This window comes from Lontra canadensis, unplaced genomic scaffold (assembly GCF_010015895.1).
Source record: "Lontra canadensis isolate GAN:19392208 unplaced genomic scaffold, GSC_riverotter_1.0 scaffold10, whole genome shotgun sequence".
Taxonomy (NCBI): Eukaryota; Metazoa; Chordata; class Mammalia; order Carnivora; family Mustelidae; genus Lontra; species Lontra canadensis.
In genome coordinates, this window is record NW_022631004.1 from 24,428,992 (window position 1) to 24,453,504 (window position 24,513).

Consider the following 24,513-nt stretch of genomic DNA (forward strand, 5'->3'; position numbering starts at 1 on the left):
AAGAAAAAAAAAAATCAAAGCAAAACAAACATACTGAATATAAAAATATTTTACAATATTTACCAATCTTTAATGAAACTGTTTACTAACTACAGTCCAACAAATAAAATATTAAATGGAAGCAGTCCTAATGATGCACTAATAAGTTACTCTGTGGTTTACTTAAAAATCACTTGTCCTAATTCTAAAGTAAATAGGATATTCCATTAATAAACACAATCTAACATTTCAGTATTACTCAGGGGGACTTCAGGGAAAATGGCAATGCAAATGCAGATGTCAAATCTTTTCTTTCCCACATAATTATTATGGTAGCTATTGATTTTTCATAAATAAAGCTTGTCAGTTTGAAGAAATTTTCTATAATCACTAGTTTGCTCAGAGTTCTTATCAGAAATGACCATATGGTTTCCTTACTTTGTTAATATGGTGAATTATAGACTGTTTTTTAGATATTAAACCAACTTGCCATCTCTGGGTTAAATCTCAGTTGGTGTTGATATAATACCTTTTTATGTATTATGTTCATGAGGTGATTGTTTTCTTACAATGTCTGATTATGGTAGCAGGTTAATGCTGACATTATTGAACTGGGCATTACTTCCACCTCCTCAATTTGCTTGAAAGGGTGTACATAAAATTAAGAATTCCTTAAGTGTTTGGTAGAATTCATTAGCAAAATCATCTGGACATGCAGTTTTTCCTTTGTGGGAAGGTTTTAACTACAACTTAAATTTCTTCAGTTGATATAGGGCTAATGAGGTCATTTATTTCTTCTAGTGTGAGATTTGGTTGTTTTTCAAGGAATGGGTCTAGTTTGTCTATGTTGTTGAATATATTGGCATTAAGTTTTATACGTCCATATTATCTTTATATCTGTATCACCCTTCTAAAACCTGTTAGAAAATGCGGTCAAGTCACGTTTTATTCCTTATATTGTAATTTGAGTATTTCTCATTTTTTTCTTTGAATAGTCTGATTAGAAGTGTACTCATATCTTTCCAAAGCATAATCTTTTTACTTCAATGATTTTTTTCTCTATTTTTGTTTTTTACTTCATTGATTTCTGCATTTATCTTAATTCCTTCTGTGCACTTTGGCTTTAATTTGCTTTTATTAGCTTCTTAAAGTAGAAGTTGGAATCATTAATTTGAGATGTCTCTTATGCTGAAGTACAGGCTTTAATTATTTCCCTCTAAGCCATTTTGGTTAAGCGTTTACAGCATACATGTTTAACTCAAACCGCTTAAGCGTAAGAACACCTCCCAGCCTTCATGCCATATTACTTTTGTTTTATTTCTTACTGACATGTTATAAACCAAACAATATGCTATCATTATCCTTGCTTTAAAGAATCTTTTATAGAGTTTAGTAATAAAAAAAAGTCAGTTACATTTGCCCACGTAGGTTAGCAGCTTCAGTGGTCTTCATTTCTTTGTTAGATTTCCATCAGGAGCCATTTTGCTTTTGACTAAAGAATTTCCTCTAACATTTCTTCTAACGCTAACCCACTATGGCAATGAATCCTCTCAGCTTCCAGATGTCTGAAAAAGCCTGTCTTTCACCTTTGTTTTTGAAAGATGGTTTCACTGGATATAGAATTCTAGGTTGCTATGTTTTGTTGTTACTGTTTTGGTTTTTTCCTCCAAGTAAATGCTGCTGCGTTGTCCTTTGGCTTGCAGTTTGTAATGAGAGTTCGGCTCCCTTTCATGTTTGTTGTTCTTTAGGGTCACAGGTCTTTTTGTTCTAGGTCCTACCAGGCCATATATCATGGTTTCTAAGTAATGATGTATTTTTGCATATTATTTCATATTTCTTATGCTGGGAATTTGAACTTGAAGATTTGTGAGCTTTAAATTTTATCAAATTGGAAAACTTTCAGCCATTACATTTCAAATATTTTTTCTGTTCTGATCTCTCCTCTCCTTTGGGGACTCTAAGTATATGCATATTATGTCACCTTAAGTTGTCCCAGGCTCATCAACTGCTCATTTTTGTTCAGTAGTTTTTACTCTTTCAAGGAGAATAGTTTCTATTGCTGTATCTTTAAGTTTGCAAATCTTTTCTTTTGCAGTCTCTAATGTGTTATTAATCTCATTCAACATATTTTTCTTCCCGAAGCTTATAATTTTCAGCAACTATAATGTCCAGAGTTCAAGTTAGATCTTTTCTGCATCTTTCATGTTCTTAACAAGTTCAAACTTTGCTCCACTACCTTGAACATATGAAAGATAGTTAAAGTAACTTTTTCAATGCCTTTGTCTACAAATTCTACCATATGTGTAATTTCTGGGTCTACTTTTATTGACTGATTTTTCTACCCATTGGGGGCATCTTTTCTTACACATCTATTAGTTTTTAATTGAAATGTCAGACATTTTGAATTTAATGTTATTTGACAGTGAATAGTTTCCTGTTCTTGAGTTAGGTTATACAATGCAGTAAAGTCGCTTGGAGGAAAGCTGTGTCCTTTCGAAGTTTGCTTTTGAGCTCTGCTAGGCTTTTAGTCTAATTATGTTCTGCTAGTGAGGCAATACTCTCCCGAGTATCTGATGCCCTCTGAATTACAAGGTTTTTCCAACCACTCATGTTGGTGGGAATACTTCCTGCCCATCTGTAAGCTCTAGAGATTGTCTCCTCTGCTCCATGTGGATAGTCCTTTCCCTGACATCAGGCAGTTTATTCACAATCACACATTGACCAGTACTCAGCTATAGGATCAAGTGAACCCTTTGCAGATCTCCAGAGCTCTCTCTGCAGCGCTCTCCTCTCTGGTCCTTTGCCATGAGCTCTAGCCTCCTTTGCTTTCCCAGACCCCAGCTCCATTTTCTCAATTCATGGAGAATGCTAGGCTCTACCAAGGTAAAACCTTCCTGTGCTGTGGCCTGGGAAGTCCAGCCCAGGCAGTAAGCTGGGGCTCCTATGCAGCTTGCCTCATTTGTTACTCTTCTCTTGGGGATTACTATCCTGTGCTTCCTGATGTTCAATGTCTGAGAACCACTGTTTTGTATGTTTTCTGGGGATTTTTTTTTAGTTGTTTCTTACAAAAATGTCAATTAGGTCCCTCCAACTCCATCTTGGCTGAACGTGGATTATTTTTATTTCAAAATATAACAGGTAAGGGAGAGAATGAATGATGGTCCCAATATAAAAACGGGTAAAGATTAATAGACAACTCTCTAGAGAAGAAATTCAAAGGCTTATAAACCTAGGAAAAAGGTTCAAACCTCATTAGTAAACTAAAAGTTTCAAGTCATCTTTTTCTCTTATTAAGATATTTTTAAAAAGTACTGTCAATACCCAGGTTTACAAAGTGTGGTAAAATAAAACCATTTATACTGCACTTTCTGGATGTTCAGCAATATATATCAAAAAGGTAAAAAAAAAAATCCATTTTTCATCCAGTAATTCTACCTACAGAAAATCATCTTAGAGGAAAAAAAGTTTGTATTTACAGTGTATCAGTTCTAAGGTTGTTGCTCTCTCACATCTTTCTACCTCTGAAATCTGAGTACATCCTACAATTCACGGTGTGTGACAGCTTCAGTTCTGGCCTTTTTCTTGGTGATAGATAAAATGATGGTACATCCTACAGTCAATGGTATTTAGGGTCATGAAATATGCAATGCACAAGGTGTCATGCAAGTATGAGAACACGGCTAATACCCCGTACACCTGTCATGATAGGCACAGGGTTGGGGGGGGAGGGAACCTACCTAGAAAAATGCATTAATTTATACCATGACACATCATTTAGTCCATTTCGTGATTTCAAAGCATAATTATTATTCACACAAAACAGGTGAGGCCTGATGGAAATAAAAACAAGTTTGTTTCACATTTTTCATACTTACAAGATTCTCCCCCTTGTCATCAAAATTTGGTTGTGATAACTGTAGCTGCATAGGAACTGGTGATTGCTCAAGTAGCAGGGGACTGACACCACTTAAATCCTTTTTGCGGACAGGAGTTCCTCCTTTACGCAACGGAGTATTTGCTGGCAAAGACTCATCAAACACCTCAGGGCTTAGATCCTCTCCAAAAGTAACTCTTTTCCTCTTTCTGATATTTAGAAAAGCTGGCACTTTGCAATTTTCTGGACCTTCTGTAGATAATAAATGGGTAGATTAAAAAAAATTGGGCTATATTTCTTATCTAAAAATGCATATCCTAGAATCTTTTAACATGATTAGATTCAGCTCTTACCCATTTAATAGAAAGTACAGTTTGTAGAAAAAAGAAATTCAAAATGGAAAAGGTTAAAGAAGTAGTTCTAAAATATGATTATAGGTTTTAAAGTAAATGTTGCATGAGTATCTTAGAAGTATAGAAAATTGAAATATCAATTTTCTTTACAAGTAGTACCATTAAGTACAAAGGGGCAGATGAAATGGACAGAGTAATTGTCTCTCCAAAGAGATTCCAGTCAACTGTCCTTCCTTCCCGTATAATGTGAGAAGCATCAAGGCATTTAGCAGATCATTGAAACTACCACATAGTAGGTCAGATATTTCACAAGAAAAGGATAATATGAAGCTTCAAAATAAATGTGAATTTCTTACCCGCTTTTTGTTCTTTGCAATAGTTTGCAAGACTTGAGATTAAGCCTGGATGAGTCCCATCATCACAGAGATTGTCACAGTGTTCCTAAACAAAATAAACATAAATGAATAATTTTACATATATAAATGCATATGCACTTCAGTAAGAAGGGCCACTCTGAACTGTCTGCCCAGGATAGATACTATGCAGTGTTGCAGATTACATTTACTTTCATAATTGTTCTGGCTTACTGACATGGGCCACAGAGAAAAACTGGATGCCCTAAACATTACTTTAGTAAACAGCATTTTAGGTCAAGATTAAAGAACAGAAATCCATAAAAAGGGATGAATTCACTCCATCATTTTTAATCTGGCAAATGAAGATCGGGAAAATGTGAGTGGCTAGAGTTATACCACAGTTGGTGTCAGATAAAAGAACTATCTACAGGTATGAGAATTGCATGAAAATAAGAAAACAAAAAGGTAAATGGCATAATGGGGTGTTTTGTCTTTTTTTTTTTTTTTAAAGATTTTTATTTATTGATTTGACAGAGAGAGATCACAAGTAGACAGAGAGACAGGCAGAGAGAGAGAGGGAAGCAGGCTCCCTACTGAGCAGAGAGCCCGATGCGGGACTCGATCCCAGGACCCTGAGATCATGACCTGAGCCGAAGGCAGAGGCTTTAACCCACTGAGCCACTCAGGCACCCCAGGGTGTTTTGTCTTTTAAATATGAGAACCACACCTTTTCTAAGTTCTTGAGTTTGGAACCAGGGAAGAAGGTAACATCTGTCCCTGTATACTTCCCCAAAAGCTTGAGAGAGTTGGCAAGCTGGGGAGGGAGGATCAGCCCAAGTCCTGAAGCACCAGACAGGGTCCCACTCAACACAGGGCCCCAAGTGACGCAGGTGGGAGCCAGGGCTGTGGGCTCCATGAGTTACCTCCAGGGTGACTTTGTATACCCTGGACCAACTCCTGTTCTCTAGGGCTGTTCACTGACTCCACTGCCCCCGTTCCAGGAGCAGCACCTTCTCTCAGCAGCTGTCCTGCCCCCAACAAGCCTCCTTGAGCAACTATCTCTCAAGTCCATTTCATCTTCCTGATCAGGGAAATGCCTTTATTTATGAAATAAGTGAATGTAGGAAACAAAATTCTTGAGAACTTTTAGGCTATCGTTAATTAAAACAACCACAAAAATTAGCTCATGACTCAAACTGTATACACCTACAAACTTTAGAGAGCTCAGTGAAAAGATCATTGATCATAAAAATCTTCATAAAATTTTCGTGGTAGGACTTGTTGCTGGCTCTGTAATGCTGTTAATCAGTAAGGGTTACATGGATCACGAAGAAGCTAAGTCTGTTTGAGGAGAAGATAAAACGAATACAAGATATGAATAAGCAGCTTTGCATAGAAACCCACATCAGCTCTTTGACCGGAAAAACTGTTAAAATGTTTAAGATAACCGGCGACCATAACTATTCATGTCAATAGAAGACGGCTGCCTCCTTTTGGCTTTAGAAACAGATGTGTAAGCATGGTTATATATTTAAATGCCTGTGGATTGAAAACAAAATGACTTCTCATTTGCCAGGCACTGGTGCTAATTTCATATTATTATTGCAGTTAATGCTCAAATCACCTTGTAAGGTAGTTACTAGTGTTGTCCATTCACAACACTAGTTGTGAACTAGAAGGAAGCCAGGGTACAAAAAGGTGACATAATTGGCCCAACTCTTGAACTTCAGAGTGAGGATCTGAAACCAGGCACTTGGGACTCCAGAGCCCATCCTTTCCACCTCTCAGAGTTTATAGCCTGCCATGGATTTCTATATCAGATTTATCTGGGTTCGTTTAATAACCTCAAGCCTAGGTTTACTTCAAATGGGGCTAATATTCTCCTTAGAGTACTAGGACTGCATGTACGTGATCTATGCCAGAACTGTCCGTAGACATACTCAATAAGGGGCGCCTAGGTGGCTCAGTCCGTTAGGCATCCGACTCAGGTTATGATCTCAGGGTCATGAAATGAAATCCTGCATCAGGCTCTGTGCTGAGCGTGGAGCCTGCTTAAGATTCTCTCCCCTTGTCTCCCTCTATCCCTCCCTGCCACAACTTGTGTGCATGCACGCGCTCAAAAAAATAAATAAATAAAATTTAAAGACTCAATAAATGCCAGTTAGTTCCCATCAACCTACTCTTAGCTCATCCAAGCTGAGTTTAGAGAAACATACAGGCCTGTGAAAAAGCTATCTCTGAGACCAAATATTTTAGGTGGAAATAACTAACACACATTAATAATTATGAAACTCTCATACAATACAGGCTACATATATCAAATTCTACAAGTTATATTCTATGCTGAGTTTAGAAAGAGAGGAAAGAAGAAAGGAATGAACTCTGCACTAAGTGCTCTAAGTAAGGAAAGGAGGGGAAAACATCTGAAACCAGTATGACATATACAACAATTCACAAGAATTGCTTTAAGCCCAAATGCATATTTATTCAATTTGCTTTAGGAAAAGGAGCTCTAAACTTACCTGCAGGCCCTCTGGAAACAGCTTAACAGAGGGTTTCTTTAGCACAGAACGAAGTACAAAGGTCTCAGAGGATGAAACGTCCCTCGTACACTGTGAAGTAACCAGGGACCTGACTTCAGGAGTGGTGTCTGTGCTCACTTCCATCAAATTGTCAAGTGGAACAGCGTTCCTTGATCTTTTGCCCTCTACGCACTCGGCAACCATGACTCCTTCAAAGGAAACATGTAAACAAGAGAGGTGGAAGACATCTGAATCAAGTGTTCTACACCAAAAATACTGTGCATTTGCAAAGAGACTAACACACACATTAGAAGAAGTCCGACCCCAAAATATCCAACTTAGGGCATAACATCTGGAATTTCATTTGAATATATAAAGAAGAGACGTGGCACTGGCCATAGTTTTCAATTCAAATCTAACTCCTGAGGGTAAAGATAAGCAAGGAGTTTTGGCTGCATTGAATTCTAGAAGAGTGCCCAGGCCTCCACTCATGACCCCTGCACCAGAAAACTAACCTGACCTGAACGGTGAAGGAGGACCAATTTCATTGCTAGAGTCAGAGGCATTTGACGATGCAAGGGCGGTGCGAGGGAGAAGATGGGATGTGAGGAGAGAGATGATTAAAGAAAAAATTTCGTATGTTGTGTGTGCCCTCAAACAAGGCAAGGCTTCCTCCTGCGTATTTTTTTCTCACAAGAGAGCCTTTCCTTATGATCGACGCTTAACAAATATATATTGGGTACTTATGATGTGACAGGCACTCTTTTCTAGGTGCTAGAAAGACAATGATCAATAAAACAGACAAATCTCCCATACTCTGGGGGACATACAGACAATATAAAACACCTGGGAATGGTAGAAGGAGAGAGGGAGCTACACCTATTAAAGGTTAGCATAGCATGAGGGATCCCTATGTTGGAACTGTTCTCTAGCTTGTCTGCAACATGGTCATATAAGTCTACAGGGGATAAAAGTACACAGAACTAAATATATACACAAATGAGTGCATGTAAAACTGGGGAAATCTGAGAAAGAGTCAGTGGCTTGTATCAGTGTCAATTTCCTGCTTGGGATACTGTATGACCACTACCCAAGATGCTACCACCTGGGGAATTTGGGGGGTTGAGGGGACAAAACTGGATCCTTTTAGGTATGATTTTCTACAATTGCTTGTGACTCTAAGTCACCTCAAAATAAAAAGTTACAGAAATGTATAGGTAACAAGGAGTAATGTATGCCTTTAAAGGAAATAATGTCAAAATTAAGGGGATATGGCAGGACAAGGTGGGAGGGGGGCGTTGCTGTTTGGAGGTGTTCAGGGATCAAGCAGGCATCTGAATGAAGTGAGGAAGTGAGCCATGAATGTATCTAAGGAAGAACCCTACATGAAACCAAGTGCAGAGAACTGAGATGAGAATGTACTGGACACATAGAGGTAGAACAAGACCAGTGTGGCTGGAACAGCGTGAAAAGGAGAAGAGAGCTAAGAAGCTCCAAGAGAAGGCTAAGGACTAGGTTAGGTATGGACTGAGTCCCATTCTAAGTAGGGTGGGAGGTCAATGAAAGATTTTGAGAAGGGGAATGACATAATATAGCTAGCATTTTAAAAGGAGCATCCTGGACTCCATGTAGAAGACTCCAAAGAGGGGGGCTGGCAAGGATGGAAGCAGAAAAATCACATAAGAGGACACACGAAACAATCCAGGCATGAGAAGGTGGGAGCCTGGACCACAATGATAACAGTTAGGGGGTGGGAAGTGGTTAGACATCTGCTATATCGTCAAGATAGAACCAACAGCATTTGTTAATGGGACTGAAATTGAACTTTTTTTTTTTTTTTTTTTAAGATTTATTTGAGGGAGAGAGGTGGGAAGAGGGGTAGCAGGAGAGGGAGAAAGAGAATCTCAAGCAGACACCCTGCTGAGTGCGGAGCCCAACATGGGCTCAATCCCAGGACCCTGAGATCATGACCTGAGCCAAAGTCAAGAGCCAGATACTTAACCAACTGAGCCACCTAGATATGCCCGGAAGTTTAACTTTTAAAAGGGAGGTGGCCAGTGTTATTCCAATGCTTTTGACTCAAGCAATTGGGTGAATGGTAGGATGGTTTATTGAGATGAAATAAAACAAAACAACAAAAAACCACCCAGAGATGAGCAGACTAGGGAAGGAAAAATAGTCAAGATCTTCTTGAATATTAAGTCTTAAGTCTGAGATGTTTATTAGACATCCCTGTGGAGACCAGAAAAGGCAGTTGGGCACTTAAGAGTTCAGGGAAGAGGCCAAGGACAGGTATTTAAATTCTGAAGTCAACAGCATGCAGGTAGCATTTAGTGTTGTGGGAATGTCCACAATCACCTGGCGAGTGAATGCAGAGAGAAAAAGCCCGAGCACTAAAGCCAGGGCACTCAAATGCTTGAAGGTTAAAGGATGTAAGAGACGAAAACAAACAGACAAATAAGGAATGGTCAGTAAAACAGGGAAGACAAGAGAGAACGGCATCCGATGCCCAGTAAAGAAATGGTTCCTCTAGGGAGGGCAATGGCAGCTCTGCCTGCCATGCTGGGGCCCTGAGGAGAGGGTCTGTTGAGAATGTCTAATGGGATAGCAATGAAAAGGTGACCAAGGCCTGTTAGGAGCTGGTGCAAGCGAGACTGGGAGGCAAGGAGACAGAGCACCACCTGCTCTTAAAGGGAGCTTTGCCATAGAGGAAGAAAGGAAATGGGGTTTTGGCTGAAGGAAATCCCGGGACAAGGGTCAGTTTAAGAAGGGAGATAATACAGCACACTGTATGTTAATGAGAGAAGTGAACAACTCAGAACAGAGGGAACACCTCAGGCAGGAGGTCCTCTAAGCAGCAAGGGATCACCCTCAAGGGACTGGCCTTGGGTCAGAGCACAGAGGATCTAATGGAACAGGAAGGGAGGGAGAGGGAACAGACGCTTGTTCAGAGGAACATGAGCATGTGGTCTTGAGTGCCCCAGGCCATTTGCTTTGGACATATTTTGTTCTCTCCATGACAGAAGCATCCAGAGACAACAAAGGGGCACCAGGGAACTTTATCTCAGTCATTCATGAGTAGGGCTGTCAGATTGAGCAAATACAAATACATGAGACCCAGTTCAATTTTGAATTATATCTAATTATTTATGTGTATGTATGTTGATATAAAAGAAAAAATACTGCACGAAACATACACTGTGTAAAGCAAAAACAGTGCAGGATTTAAAATGAATATAAAAGTAATATAGAGGTTATCAATAGTGTAAAGGGTGGGCAGATAAGAAATAGAAACTTTACAAACTATCTGGATCTATTTCCCCTAACACCAACTCTTTTTGGGTTCCAGGACCCAATTCCAACTTGGAGGAAGGGGATTCTCCCACACACAATGCCACCAAGCAATTCTCAGACACCAGCAGGAGGTCCAAGAACTCAACCCAAGTCTGACCCTACCCAGAGATTGCATCAGGTTCCATAGGTCAAGGGCTCAGTCCAACAAGAGCATCCCTCACTCATTTAAGATGCCAGTCTGGGGCACCTGGGTGGCTCAATCAGCTGGGTGCCTGCCTTTGGCTCAGGTCATGATCCCTGGGTCTTGGGATTGAGCCCCACATCGGGCTCCCTGCTCAGCAGGGAGTCTGCTTCTCTCTTTCTCTGCCTTTCACCCTGTTTGTGTGCTCTTTCTCACTCTCACTCAAATAAAAACAAGTAATTAAAAAAAAAAAAAAAAAGCCAGTCCCAAGTCCTCGGCTATCACTGGTGCCTCTGACATGCTACAGACTGGAGGTTCCAACAACCTCCTCCTTGGATTTCAGACACCAGTCACAAGTCCAGATTGTGACCTAAACTTCTGACTGAGTGGCTATCAATTTAGAGGCTCTCTTAATGTTCTTTTAATTTGCCAGAGCAGCTCACAGAGCTCAGGGAACCACTGTGTTTGCCAGTTCATTAGAGGATATGAGAAAGGATATCAATCAACAGCCAGATGATGAGAACAAAGGAGAGGTCTGGGGAAGAGGTACAGAGCTTTCATGACCTCTCTTAGAAGTAACACTCTCCCCACATTTCCATGTGTTTGTTCACCAACCAGGATGTTCTCTGAACCCTGTGTTTCTGAGTTTTTATGGAGGCTTCATTCCGTGGCCATGAATGGTAACGCCATTGGCTGATTCAACCTCCAGCCCCAATCTTCTCATCAGAAGTCAGGAGTGGGGCTTAAAGTTCCACCCTCCAATCACATAGTTGGTCCTCCTAGCAACCAGCTCCCCTCCACTGGGTGGGGTCCCAAAGGCACTTTCATTAATAGTAGTAAGATATCATGTCACCTTTACAGCTACATTTTCAGGAACTGTGGAGGAAGACCAAATCTATCTGAAAACTGTGTATTTGGTCATCTATTTATTATTATTTATTCATTCAGTAAATATTCATTTAGATAATGAATATAAATATATATTTTATAAATTATTATACTACACTGTCTTTTACATGAAGCTGTACAACATGAACTCTAAGTAGACTGAAAGGTTAAGAATGTATTTTGCAATCCCTAAGGTAACCTTAAAATGATACAATGAGGTATAGTTTGAAAGGTAAATGGGTAGGGGGTTCTAGCTGGCTCAGTCAGTAGAACACACAACTCTTGATTTTGGGGATATGAGTTTGAGCCCCACGTGAGGATGAGCGCTTACTTTAAAAATTTTTTTTAAACAAATATTAAAAAAAAAAAAGGTAATGGATAACTGGTTTTCCAAAAAGAATATTTCAAATAAACCCCAAAAAGAGAGAAGGGAAACAAAGGAACAAAAATTGGAACAGAAAATGCATGAAAAAAATGTTAGATTTATAAATCAAACCATATCAATAATGACTTGAAAGGTTAATGGGCCAAGTGCCCCATGGAAAGGCACAGGCTCTCGGAATGGATAAAAATGCAAGACCTAACTCTATGTCTTTAAGTTTACTTTAAAGATAAAGACACAGGTAGGTTGATAGTAAGCCTACTACCTTACTGGTGACTTTCACACAATACCAGCATACTGATTTGGGGAAAATTTTGAATGTTGGTCCCTTTCCGCACTTAAAAACCAAAAACACAAAAAACAAAAAACCAAACCAAACAAAAAAACAACACACATGGCAGTGTTTTCTCTTACAAAATATGTGTTATATGTTCAGACATCCTGTTGTTTTTTTTTTTTTTAAGATTTTATTTATTTGACAAAGAGATCACAAGTAGGCAGAGAGAGAGGGAAGCAAGCTCCCTGCTGAGCAGAGAGCCCAATGTGGGGCTCAATCCCAGGAGCCTGGGATCATGACCTGAGCCGAAGGTGGAGGCTTTAACCCACTGAGCCACCCTGGCGCCCCAAGACATGCTGTTTTTTTTTTTTTTAATAACAGATTCTGTCAACTTGGAAATATTTCACTCTTACCAGCAGCAGTTTAAGGAAAAAAAAGTCCTCTCTCATACAAAAGTCCTCTCTCTCCTGAAACATTTCTATTAGACAGAGAACTCCTAAAATGTAGGGCACTGCCTCAGTTTCCCCAAAGATTAGTAAACCAACCACAAATGTCTACTGAACACATATTTCAATAGGTGAACTAGCACAGGTACTAGGTACTACAGAAAGATTAAATACTTACCATTTGAAGCCTCTGTGAGCTCGGAAAGTGAAACAGACTCTCCAACTAAATATCCAGACCGTGTTAAACCAGATTCAAAAGATTTCTTGGCAGGGGGATAAAATTAAAGAAATATTAAGTCTTATTACTTACAGGAGTACTGAGATCTTTATAAAGATTAACGTATTACAGATTATCTAGAAATCTGATCTTAAACCAATCACTACCTAGCTGTTAGGAAAGCATACAGGGATTGAGCTAAAAACACTGTAACTGCAGCCTAAACATCCTACTGAACAAATCTCAGCTCCCTAGGAAGTCTGGAGGGCACGTTTCGTTGCCTTACTGTTAGAAGTCTAGAAAACTATACTGATTAATTTTAAAGAGGAAATTCTCAAAAGTGATGAAGAATGGGGGTGTCTAGGTGGCACAGACGGTTAAGCATCCAACTCTTGGTTTCGGCTCAGGTGATGATCTCAGGGTCATGAGATGGAGCCTCACGCTGGGCTCCATGCTAAGCGTGGAGTCTGCTTGAGATGTCGTTTCCTGTCTCTACCCCTCCTACTTGTGCTCTCTTCCACCCCCTCTCTCTAAAATAAATAAAGAAATCTTAAAAAAAAATAACAAAAAATGTTATGTGTTATGTAATTATTTAAAAAGGTATCAATAGCTAGGAAAAACATTAACGGCTAGGATAGAAAGTACATTCCTATTAATGTGGACACCATTTCTAAATCATGGTGTATGCCCAAAGTGATGATGAAAAACTATTGATTTTGCCGGATGATAATTTCATATCAACTAGAAAAAAACAGAGGGAGCAGAAATTGTAAGTGACTGTAAGCTACAAATGAAACCCACTGGGCCCTGAAGAATCTTACTAGCAAACATTTATTATGCCAGTCCAAATCAGATCAACAGAATATGCTCTGAGTCTTTGTGACAGAGAAGTTACAGATAAAAAGTTTCAGATCTAATGGTGTCAGGTGTCTGCTCTAACTAAAGATATGGGAACCAGCTATGTCACACCAGAACTAAATCATGGAAAGCCAATGATGAGAGAACAAGCTTCCTGTTTACACGTGAGTGAAGGTCAAGAATCCTCAATAGTAGTATTTAATTCATGGAGCTTACAATTTTTTGATAATCTTGACAGGCTTTAGGTAGTCATAAACAACAAAAATCCCTACACCTACTTGAAAGAAGTGAGCAGAGCAAAGGAGAAATTGCTAAACAGCACCCTGCTTCCTAGCCAGTAATAAAGCAGGTAGAGGCAGAAAAGCCAAGTGCAAGACCTCTCAGACCTAAGCATCACAGCCCATAGAGAATCTTCAGCTCATTTGCCAGTTGCGTAAATAATATGCTCCTGTTTCTGCTTCCTCCAGCAGACTAATGCTCGAGGGCAGGACCATGATTTTCTCACAGCTATACCATCAGTATCTAGAACAATAACTAGCAAGCAGAAGACCACAGGGCTTAATATTTTCATTAAATGTTTTTTTGTAACCAAAAGCAACATATTCATCAAAACTGTCTAACCAATAAGCTAACAATAAAAAATTTAACAAGTAGGAGATTCATACACACACAGCATAATTGAAAACTCAGCTACAATATAAGAAAACAAGGCACCCTAGCTGGAAAAGGGTTCTGACAGTCTTAAAACTGTCCAGCCAGAAAAACCAAAGCTTCATTTTCCTAGGACTCTGGTCAGTGAATTACCTCGGAAAAATCTGCAGGTGCAGCTTCAACAGCACACATTTTGCCTGTATTAGGAGAAGGGGCACTATGGAATATCTGGAGATGAACCGCATCTGTGAAATTTTCATCAAAGCCACTCTGAGAGGATATCCTTCGACGCTTGGATGATAAGTTTGCGGGGAACTCAGACTCTTGACATCCACCAAGATGTTCCTTTTTGGCTATATACAGGCAAAAATATTTTCTTTTACTATACCACTTTTAAATTTTGCACATAATAATTTCAGAAAATGTAATGCTTGAATCTAAATACTTTATCAATTAAAAGTACATTTTTCGGGGCACCTGGGTGGCTCAGTGGGTTAACCTGCTGCCTTCGGCTCAGGTCATGATCTCAGGGTCCTGGGATCGAGTCCCGCATCAGGCTCTCTGCTCGGCGGGGAGCCTGCTTCCCTCTCTCTCTCTCTCTCTCTCTGCCTGCCTTTCCATCTACTTGTGATCTCTCTCTGTCAAATAAATAAATAAAATCTTTAAAAAAAAAAAAAGTACATTTTTCTATTCAGAAGAAATCTAGCTGAAAGCTAAGAGAACATCACTACTAAAAGAATAAATATTAAAATTTTTTTCTAGACTTTAAAAATGTACAAAGATATGCTAATATGTATTTCCATTTCTGATATAGTATCTCACTATTTTAAAATATACAAGGAAACCTTTTTAACTTTTTTTTTTTTTTTTAAGATTTAAGATTTAAGAGCACATGTGAGCAGGTGGAAGGGCAGGAGAGGGAGAAGCAGGATCCCTACTCAGCAGGGAGCCTGAAACAGGACTCCATCTCAGGAGCCCAAGATCACGACCTGAGCCTAAGACAGATGCTTAACTAAGTCAGCCAGGGGCCCCTCTTCTGAACATTTTAAAGGATGTGGTTATGTTCTAATACTGGTTCTGCTTTGACTGTGTATGATTTTATGAAACATACAGCCAAAATGTGCCTCAGTTCTTCCCAGCCACAAAAAGTGAATTTGGTCGTCTGCAGAACTAGAGCAATCATGCCAGTAAAATATTTTAAAATGCAGGTCAGGAGTGAAAAATAGGTAAGTTACAAACTACAAATACGAACGAGTATGTCAGAGTGGGTCACATACTGGGGAGGTAGATGAATGGGACTTGAGTAACAGTGATCTGCGTGTGAGGAGGTGTTGAAATGTACCTGAAGATGGTTCAAGAAACCAAAACAAAATCACGTGGAACCTCAGCATGCAAAGCACCGAGGAATGGTTATGATGATTATGGTAACGTCAAGACTTTGTTCAATTCTGGCATTTCAAATGCCTTATGATTGCAAAATCAGAAGTGATAGGAAAAAGTAACCAATCTAAAAGTTATGGTAAAGAAAAGGACAGGCTATTAAGATGTCAGATTAGATATATCTGTTTATAACAGGGTTGGGTGTTTGTTTGGTATTCATAGAAATGCTTGCCAAGCTTAATAATCAACTTCCAAAAATCAAGGTTTAAATGTTCAAATTTCCCTCATTCTAAAGATAAAACAAGCCAATCAGCTCTGACATGTTAACACATAAAACTCAACTGTGGCCATGTGGAATTACAGGCTTGGGAATGAGTGAAAAATCAGGTTTTTTCAAGACAAACCAGAAATCCAAATTTTTGTGTGAAATTTCCCAAATTTTAAATGTTAGGCTCCATTTAAAAATACAGCTCTGCTCAGAAAAGACTGCCTTCACACTGTGGAACTAAATCTTTTTTATACCTCACAGGCGTCTCTGAATAAACACAGAAGTCCAAACTAACTGAATTCTTTTTACTTACACGAGCCTATTGTCTTGAACTCTCCTTCAGCCTCTGAGAATTCAGGATGGTCGATCATGTTTTCATTCTCCTTTATGCAGTGAAAAGCTGACTGGAAGGCAGACATTCGCTCCCTTAAAGAATTAACATTTCGATACGGTATAGGACTGCCCTGTTAAAATACAGACATAGAGGGTATTATAAAGAAATCAAACACAGCTTCTCTATTCTAGGCCTATAACCATTGTATCCAGGACTAAATACATAAAGGCTTTTTGAAGATCAGAGGTAATGAGTGTGGCAGAGCCTCTTCTCCCTTGAATCACGTATTTTCAGTTTGAGTATTTCGGGTGCTGCCATCACCCTGGTTTCTCCTCTGCTCCTCCCTCGGTTTTCAACCCAAGCCCAGAGAACAGCTGTGTGGTTATGTCTAGACGTACAACCTGGCCTCAATACTGTTATTAGTCAAGCCACACACATGACAGAAATCTGGAGTAGGTGGGGAACAGCTTTAAAAAAAGCACCCATGCAAAATACATCCCCAGTTATCTGGGGGCTAAAAACTCTTTAAAAGGATTCTTCCTACAGAGCTTAAGGTCTCTCTTTTAGAGTTCCTAACTTTGAGTTCATAACCTGAGACAGTCTCGACAAATCAGATTAGGAAAGGGAAAGAAGTTGAGCACAAAAATGTTTGAGAGGCCAGTCTAAGTAAGCAATTACATGGAGAACACAGGAAAGCACTGAATCCAGAGACGGGGTAAGAAAGAAGAACCTGCCACTTTGGAAAGTTCACCAGAATCGCTATATATATATATATATACCAATAAAAACCATCTGCATGACACATGGGGGTCTCAACATACCTAGGTCATTCCAAGCTAATCTGACTGCCTATTTCTGTCCATACACACCCCCTCCCCAGGAGGCCAGGACAAGACGCAGATGTTCCCGGAGCAGTTCAGAGACCCACCTTCACACTTACCCTCTCCCCAGCTAAATTTTCCTGATTTCATAGGACCTTACTTCCTCAGCACCAAAAGCTGTCGTATGCTAAAACTACAAAGCCAAATAGATGGTTTAAGCACAAGAGCGCTCTGGAAACTCTGCTAACAGGGTTTTAGTCAAGGAGTCATCAATTTCATTGACACTGGCAGGGAGAGAAGTGCCAGATACATGCAAGTAACATACAATTGAAGAGTTCTGTTACCCATAAATTATTAAGTTCTTTATCCAGCTCCCCCCCATTACTATTTAGTCTAATATTTCCACTAATTTGAAGCTAATAACAATTTAAAAATTACACCAACAGATAAAAGTAAAAAATTACCTCCCTTTATGATATCATCTGGAGGAAAATCAGTTAAAAGTTTGAAGCCATGTTTGATGGTGGATCTGTTCACACACTTGATTCTATTCCCAGTTAAATACATTCACAAAGCGAACTGTTACATAATAACAGAATATTTTAAATCCAAATATGGTTGATGGTGTAAACCTTTATGACATAACACACAACATTCATAAAAAGCTGGTGGCCAACTCTTCTCTATGAGATATGGAGAAAAGAAACAGGTTATCCCAAAGTCATACAATTTACCTCCAATGGGCTTCTTTTGGGTACTCCCATTTGAACACGATAGGGATAGGTTTAATGTCCTAGGAATTCAAAGCACTGAAATGCTGCCTAACACAAATGCAAGGTCCCTAGTTAGAATTGTTTTTCTCTATTTCCTGATGGAGAATGGGAATATATAAGGGAAACGAAACATTCAAAATGCATTGCTTTATTCTTTTGTCTTATGACCTTTGTTAGTCAACAACATTCCTTCCACGTACCAGATATTGTTCCAAGGGCTCAGGACATAGAGTGGGGGGGAAAATCACACTTTGGACAGAAATTATGAAAACATATTAATGTAGTTTCAGGTACAGGAAGTGCTAGTGAGAAGATGAAAAAGGAATGTGATGAAGAAAAAGTGCTGCTCTGGCTTGAGTTAGAAGAGCATCCTATCGAAAGCAATAGCTAAGCTGGAACCAAAACAGTGAGGAAACCACAAATTATGGATCACTGAAAAAAAATTAAATTAAATTAAATTATAAAAAATTTAAAAAAAATAACACTGAGAAAGTGGCAGTGGAGGAGAAAGGCATCCTGTAGTAACAAAAGCTTAGATGAAAAAAACAGGACGCAGCAGGGAAAAAAAACCCGCATCATGCCCAGGAAACGGAAGGAGATGGGGATATGAGGCTAATGGTGGGCAAGGCTCAGATCAGGAAAGGCGATGCAAGCTTCAAAGAAGGGGTCTGGGTTTAATTCAAGGCATAACAGAAAGCCAGTGAAAGGTTTTAAGCAGCAGAAGGAATGATCTGATTTAATCTCTCTCTGACTGCTCTGTGGGATGCTGGGTGGATTAGGGAAGGAGGGAATTGAGGAGAGCAGTAAGGAAGTGCCTTTGGTAATCTAGGCAGGAAACATATAAGGGTTGTTGCAGTGGAGCTGCGGGACATGAGGACTTACAGAAAGGGTTCTGATAGGTAGTGATGTGCCGGATGTGGAAGAAAGAAACCAAGGAACATTAATAGGTAGTTGGCCTGAACAACTGGATGATGGTGCCATGTCCTATGACTGGGAAGCGGGCTGGAGAAGCTGGTGGGGAGAAGAAATGTACAGTTTGGGTGTGGCCAAATGCTTATAAAAACACCCAAGTGAAGATGTTGAATAGGCAACTGGATATCTAACACAGTCTAGTGTTCTAGGAAGCTCTGGGCCAAAGTCAGACATTTTGCAGTCAGTCTACAGCTGATGATGGAAGCCATGGGAAGGGATTACGTTGCCTAAGGAAAGCAAACAAAAGGGGACAGAGGGGAGCCCTAAGGCACTCAAGCATTTCTAAGGAAAAACTGGAAGCAGGCTAGAATTAGCACATGAAACACAGAGGGAATGACCTATGACACAGAAGGAAAACTAGGTCAGTATGGAATCCTATAAACCAAGTGCAGAAGGTTTGTAAAGGAGGGAGTGGTTGAACATTTCAAAAGCTGAGGAAAGGCTAAGATGCATGCTTAGATTTAATCTTTGTCTTGGCCAGGGATCAATGGTGACAAGAGTCTTGTTGACAGAGTGGTAGAAACAAAAGCCCAGTTTGCGTGGCTAGCAGCCGCAGAGAGGATGGGAGAAGGGAAGTGGGGCAAGACAGACAGACAATACGCTCACCAAGTTTTGCTGTGATGAAGAGGCACGGAAATGGGATGCCTAGAGGTCTAGGAGGAGTTAAAGAGATACTAAGATTTGTTTGTACTAATGGAAAATGAACCAAAAGAAAAGGAGGATAACATAATTGAAGAAAAACGAGCTCAGTATGACCTGTGTGGTCATAGTAATATAAACACCTGAATACTTATGTAACCCAACTATTAGGAAGTTGTGGAGAATGGGAAGTACACATGTGTATGTATGATAGAAAGCGTAAGGAAGAGAGAAGGGCTAATTCTCTACCATCCACAGTGGGAAGTTAATAGTTAATGTCTTTATACTAAAAGATTAAGTAGTAGAAATTAGACAAGAAATAAAAGGCATCCAAATTGGAAACAAACAGGAAAAACTGTCACAATTTGCAGATGGCATATTAAATATAGAAAACTAAAGACTCCACTAAAAAACCATTAGAATAGAGGCACCTGGGTGGCTCAGTGGGTTAAGCCTCTGCCTTCAGCTCAGGTCATGATCTCAGGGTCCTGGGATCCAGCCCCACATTGGGCTCTCTGCTCAGCGGGGAGCCTGTTTCCCTCTCTCTCTCTCTCTCTCTCTGCCTGCTGCTCTGCCTACTTGTGATCTCTCTCTGTTAAATAAATAAATAAAATCTTAAAAAAAAAACCCATTAGAATAAATGATTTCAGTAAAGTTGCAGGATACAAAACCATCATAGAAAAAAGTCTGTTGTGTTTCCATACACTACTAATGAACTAGTGGAAACCAAAATAAAAAAAAAACAATTACATCAAAAAGAATTAAACAGCTAGAAATAAATTTAACCAAGAAAGTAAAAGACCTATGCAAGGAAAACCATAAGAAACTGATGAAAGAAACTGAAGATGTAAATATATGGACAGATACTCTGTGCCCACGGATTGGAAGAGTATCATTAAAATGTCGTACTGTTCAAAGCAATCTACAGATTCAATGCAATTACCAACAAAATTCCAGTGGCATTTACCAAGAGCCAAGAACATCCAACGGGGAAAGGACAGTCTCTTCAAAAATGTCATGCAGAAAACTGGACAGCAACATTCAAAGCCATGAAACTAAACCACAGTTTTACACCTACACAACTAACTCAAACTGATGAAAGATTTGAAAGACATGAAATCATAAAAATAGGTGGTGAGCTCCTTGACACCAGTCTTGGCAAGGGTTTTAGGTTTTAACACCAAAAGCAAAGGCAATAAAAGTGAAAATAAATTTTACTATATCAAACTAAAAAGCTTCTGCACAGCAAAGGAAACCATCAACAAAACAAAAACGCAACCTACTGGATGGAAGAAAATATGTGCAAATAACATATCTGATAAAAGGGTTGATATAATATACAAAGAACTCCTGTAATTTGGGGCACTTGGGTGGCTCAGTTGATTGGGCATCTGCCTTCGGGCTCAGGTCATGACCCCAGGTCCCGGGATCCAGCCCCCCATTGGGTTCCTTGCTCAGCAGGGAGACCGTTTCTCCCTCTCCCTCTGCCTGCTGCTCCCCCTGCTTGTGCTGTCAAGCAAATAAACAAAATCTTACAAAATAAAACCCCCCAAAACTCAAGTAACTCAATAGCAAAAAAAGCAAGCAATCCAATTTAAAAATTGGCAGATCAGAACAGACATTTTTCCAAGGACACAGATGGTTAACAGACATGTGAAAAGATGCTCAACATCACTCATCATCAGGGAAACACAAACCAAAACCCAATGAGATATCACCTCCCATCTATCAGAATGACTATTAAAAAAATAAGCCATAAGTGTTGGCAAGGATATGAAGGAAACCCCTGTGCACTGTTGCTGGGAATGTGAATTGGTGCAGCCACTATGGAAAACAGTATGGAGGTCTCTCAAAAAAAAATAAAAGTAGGGGCGCTTGGGTGGCTCAGTGGGTTAAAGCCTCTGCCTTCAGCTCAGGTCATGATCCCAGGGTCCTGGGATCGAGCTCAGCAGGGAGCCTGCTTCCTCCTCTCTCTCTCTCTCTCTGCCTGCCTCTCTGCCTACTTGGGATCTCTGTCTGTCAAATAAATAAATAAAAATCTTTAAAATAAATAAATAAATAAATAAATAAATAAAAGTAAAATGACCTTAAGATTCAGTGATTCTACTTGAGTATTTACCCAATGAAAATGAAAACACTAACTTGAAAGGAAGTATCTACCCCCATGTTCACTCCACTATTATTTGCAATAGCCAAGATACGAAAACAACCTAAGTGCCCATCACTGAATAAATGTCCATCAGTGAATGGATGGGTAAAGAAGATATGGTGTATACACAATAGCATATTTTTCAGTCAGAAAAAAAGAAGGAAATCTTGCCATTTGTGACAACATGGATGGACAAACCCTGAGGGCATTACGCTAACAGAAATAAGTCAAAGACAGACAAATACTGCAATGTCACACTCACATGTGGAAGCTCAAAGTTTAAAAAGAAAGAAAAAAAGGAGTTCATAGTTACAGAGGAGAGAGTGGTGTTACCAAAGGCAGGAGTCGGTAAAATGGGTAAAAGGAGTCAAAAGGCACAAACTCCCAGTTATAAAATGAGTCATAGGGAAGTAAGGTGGAACACGGTGACTCTAATATAGAATATAGCATCTGCCTTTGGCTCACATCAAGACTTGCAGGCATTTTCGACACTTAATTTCCAGAGTCGGGGGGTTCAGGTTTATACCCCAGGAATTCCTTTCAGAGAAAAAAGATCTGCCAAAAGAAAAGTACCACAGGATTCTGATACTTGAGAGTTCCTCCAGTGAAAAAGTGGCCATGTCTACACAGAAATCCATTGGCTAACAAAACTGGACCATGCACCCTGACCTCTCAGTCAAGTTTTTAAAGTGTCTCACTTTTAAAAATGAACAGAGTGTCAAGGATCACTAGATACCTGAAGAAAGATCGGAGCATGAGTCAGAGTCTGAACTAATCAGGTAGCAAAATGGAACCTGAAGGCAAAGAGATCCTGCAAGGGGAGGACGAAAACATCCAGAAAAATATAATGTCCCTAACAGGCCACAATGTTCTTTATTTAATACAAGAACAGAGCTTAAAATGAAAAAACAGGCCATAAAAAAGATAGGGAATCACAATAGGTTATTAGTTCATATGCACGATAGCTATCAAGAGTGTTTTAACAGGCTTTCCAGAATTGTGGCTACTCTTCCTTTCATGGAACATAAAACCCAAAGATTTCCTAAAAGTCAGTTGCAATGTCAAATATGAAATTCTGTCAATGAACCTTCATATTCTGTGGGCTAAAACCTATGAGTCTCTTGCAATTTGAGGGCATATTTTCCATGCACTGGTTATTAGGGAAATACTGGTTCACTTACTTCTGCAGATCTTCCAAATGTTGACACCTTTTATTATGTAGTATTAAAGAAAATCACATACATTAATATCTCCACTGATCTTATCAGGAAAGTTTAGCTAGTGGGAAGTTCTCAAACTCATGGTACTGAGCACAAGTTTTCCAAATTCTAATTTTCTCCTGAAAACTCAAGTTTTTTAAGCAGTAAGAAACATTTCCATTTTTCCTTGAAGGGGCAGGTTAACTGTCCATTTCTGAGAAAATGTTATTCACATTTCCAAGTCTGACTAAGCATGATGACTGTCAGTCTTTCAAGTAAAAATGATGCTCCATGAAAAAAAGTGGCCAGAGTTCAGATTACAGCTCAAAACAATTACACACATGATTTTTTTTTTTTTTTCCAGAACATCCATTATTCTTCTGTATGTACTTTAGAAGTGCCTGAAGCATACTTCCCATTTCAATCACACATAACACAAGGGTGGAGAATAAAATTTACAATGTTCACTGCATCATCATCAGGGATAGTAAATGAACCTGGCATTATCATTCCCTGTGAAGGCTTAGGAGTGTGGAATAAAATGATAGCTTGGTGCCTTCAATCTTACCTACCATTGCTTCTGTGCTGTGAATGCAAACAACATAGTGGAAAAAGGCAAACACCTTGGCGCTATTACAAAAACCTGTTTTAACCTCACAGACCTCTTGAATGGGACGCTGAGCTCCCCGGGATGGTCAGATAATCTCTGAGAACCACTGCACTATGTAGCCTTGTGTATAGTGTCTAAAACTGAAAAATAAAGAAGTGGCAATAAAGTACATTTTAAAATAGGAAGGCTAGTACCAAAAGAGACAATATAAGTAGCTGTCCTTCAAGAAGGGGAAGCGTTAACTGTGTCTTTCATAGACACTGTTGCACACTATTGACTTTTTAGGAACATGGATTATTCTTATAAAAATCCGCAAAAATAGCTATATCCTTCCTCATCAGCAGACAAGTAATTTTTTCCTTTTCGTCAGGTTTTCCCAAATATATTTTGTCCTGGGGGAACTCTTACTCAAAAAGAAATTAAGATGCTTCAAGAATAAATATTAAAAGAAAAAGGTTGAAAAACACTACCTCACTTCATTGTAGAGAAAAACAACTGGCAAAAACAAAACAAAACAAAAAACCCTGCAAAATAAAATAGCTCCTCTAGAAAACCATTTCTATCCAGGATTTCCTGATTCTTAACATAGCCATGCTCAACGTCAGTATCAGTGAAAACTGAACACTCGCCGTAAAGACAGAGAAAACATTACCTCCCCAGCTCCAAAAACAGATGAGATGCACAAGAAGGTAGAAACACGGTATGAAAGCTTTGTAAGAGAATTCATGACAGAAGTTAGAAGAATATCATACCAGAAAAGGGGAATTCTGTGTCAAAGGAGACTTCTCTGCCTTCTTTAAACTCCGCTGCTGAGCAATAAAACGAATAAGATGGTTTGTTTCAGGGGAGCCCCGAGCACCGATTGTAGAACGTCGTCTGGATTTTTTAAGGTAGGATGAGGACTTTCCTATAACGAAAACTGTCTTTTAAATTGGAACAAAACAAGGCAATCATGAGTAATCATGTACTGAATTCCCTGTAATATACCCGCCTAAGAGAGAACATGAGAAGTACCTATTATGGAAATCTAAACAGAGAATTATAGAGGAACTTATTCACACATCATCAGATGGATAGGGATCTTTGTTTA

The 24,513-nt window shown here is 39.3% G+C and overlaps 1 protein-coding gene across 5 annotated transcripts in view; it reads right to left on the reverse strand.

Annotated features, from left to right (window-relative positions):
* Window positions 1-24,513, reverse strand: part of CDCA2 (cell division cycle associated 2) — a 44,460-nt gene that overhangs the window by 17,989 nt on the left and 1,958 nt on the right. For 3 of the 5 annotated variants that reach the window (XM_032855784.1, XM_032855783.1, XM_032855787.1), the window contains exons 4-10: window positions 24,176-24,330; window positions 16,240-16,390; window positions 14,432-14,631; window positions 12,731-12,815; window positions 7,085-7,293; window positions 4,563-4,647; window positions 3,855-4,105 (exon numbers count right to left, since the gene is read on the reverse strand). In XM_032855784.1, the coding sequence (XP_032711675.1) occupies window positions 3,855-4,105; window positions 4,563-4,647; window positions 7,085-7,293; window positions 12,731-12,815; window positions 14,432-14,631; window positions 16,240-16,390; window positions 24,176-24,330 (1,136 nt within the window). Of the gene's footprint in view, window positions 1-3,854; window positions 4,106-4,562; window positions 4,648-7,084; window positions 7,294-12,730; window positions 12,816-14,431; window positions 14,632-16,239; window positions 16,391-17,545; window positions 17,661-24,175; window positions 24,331-24,513 lie in introns of those variants that run through there. The other 2 variants (XM_032855785.1, XM_032855786.1) reach the window with 2 other exon arrangements.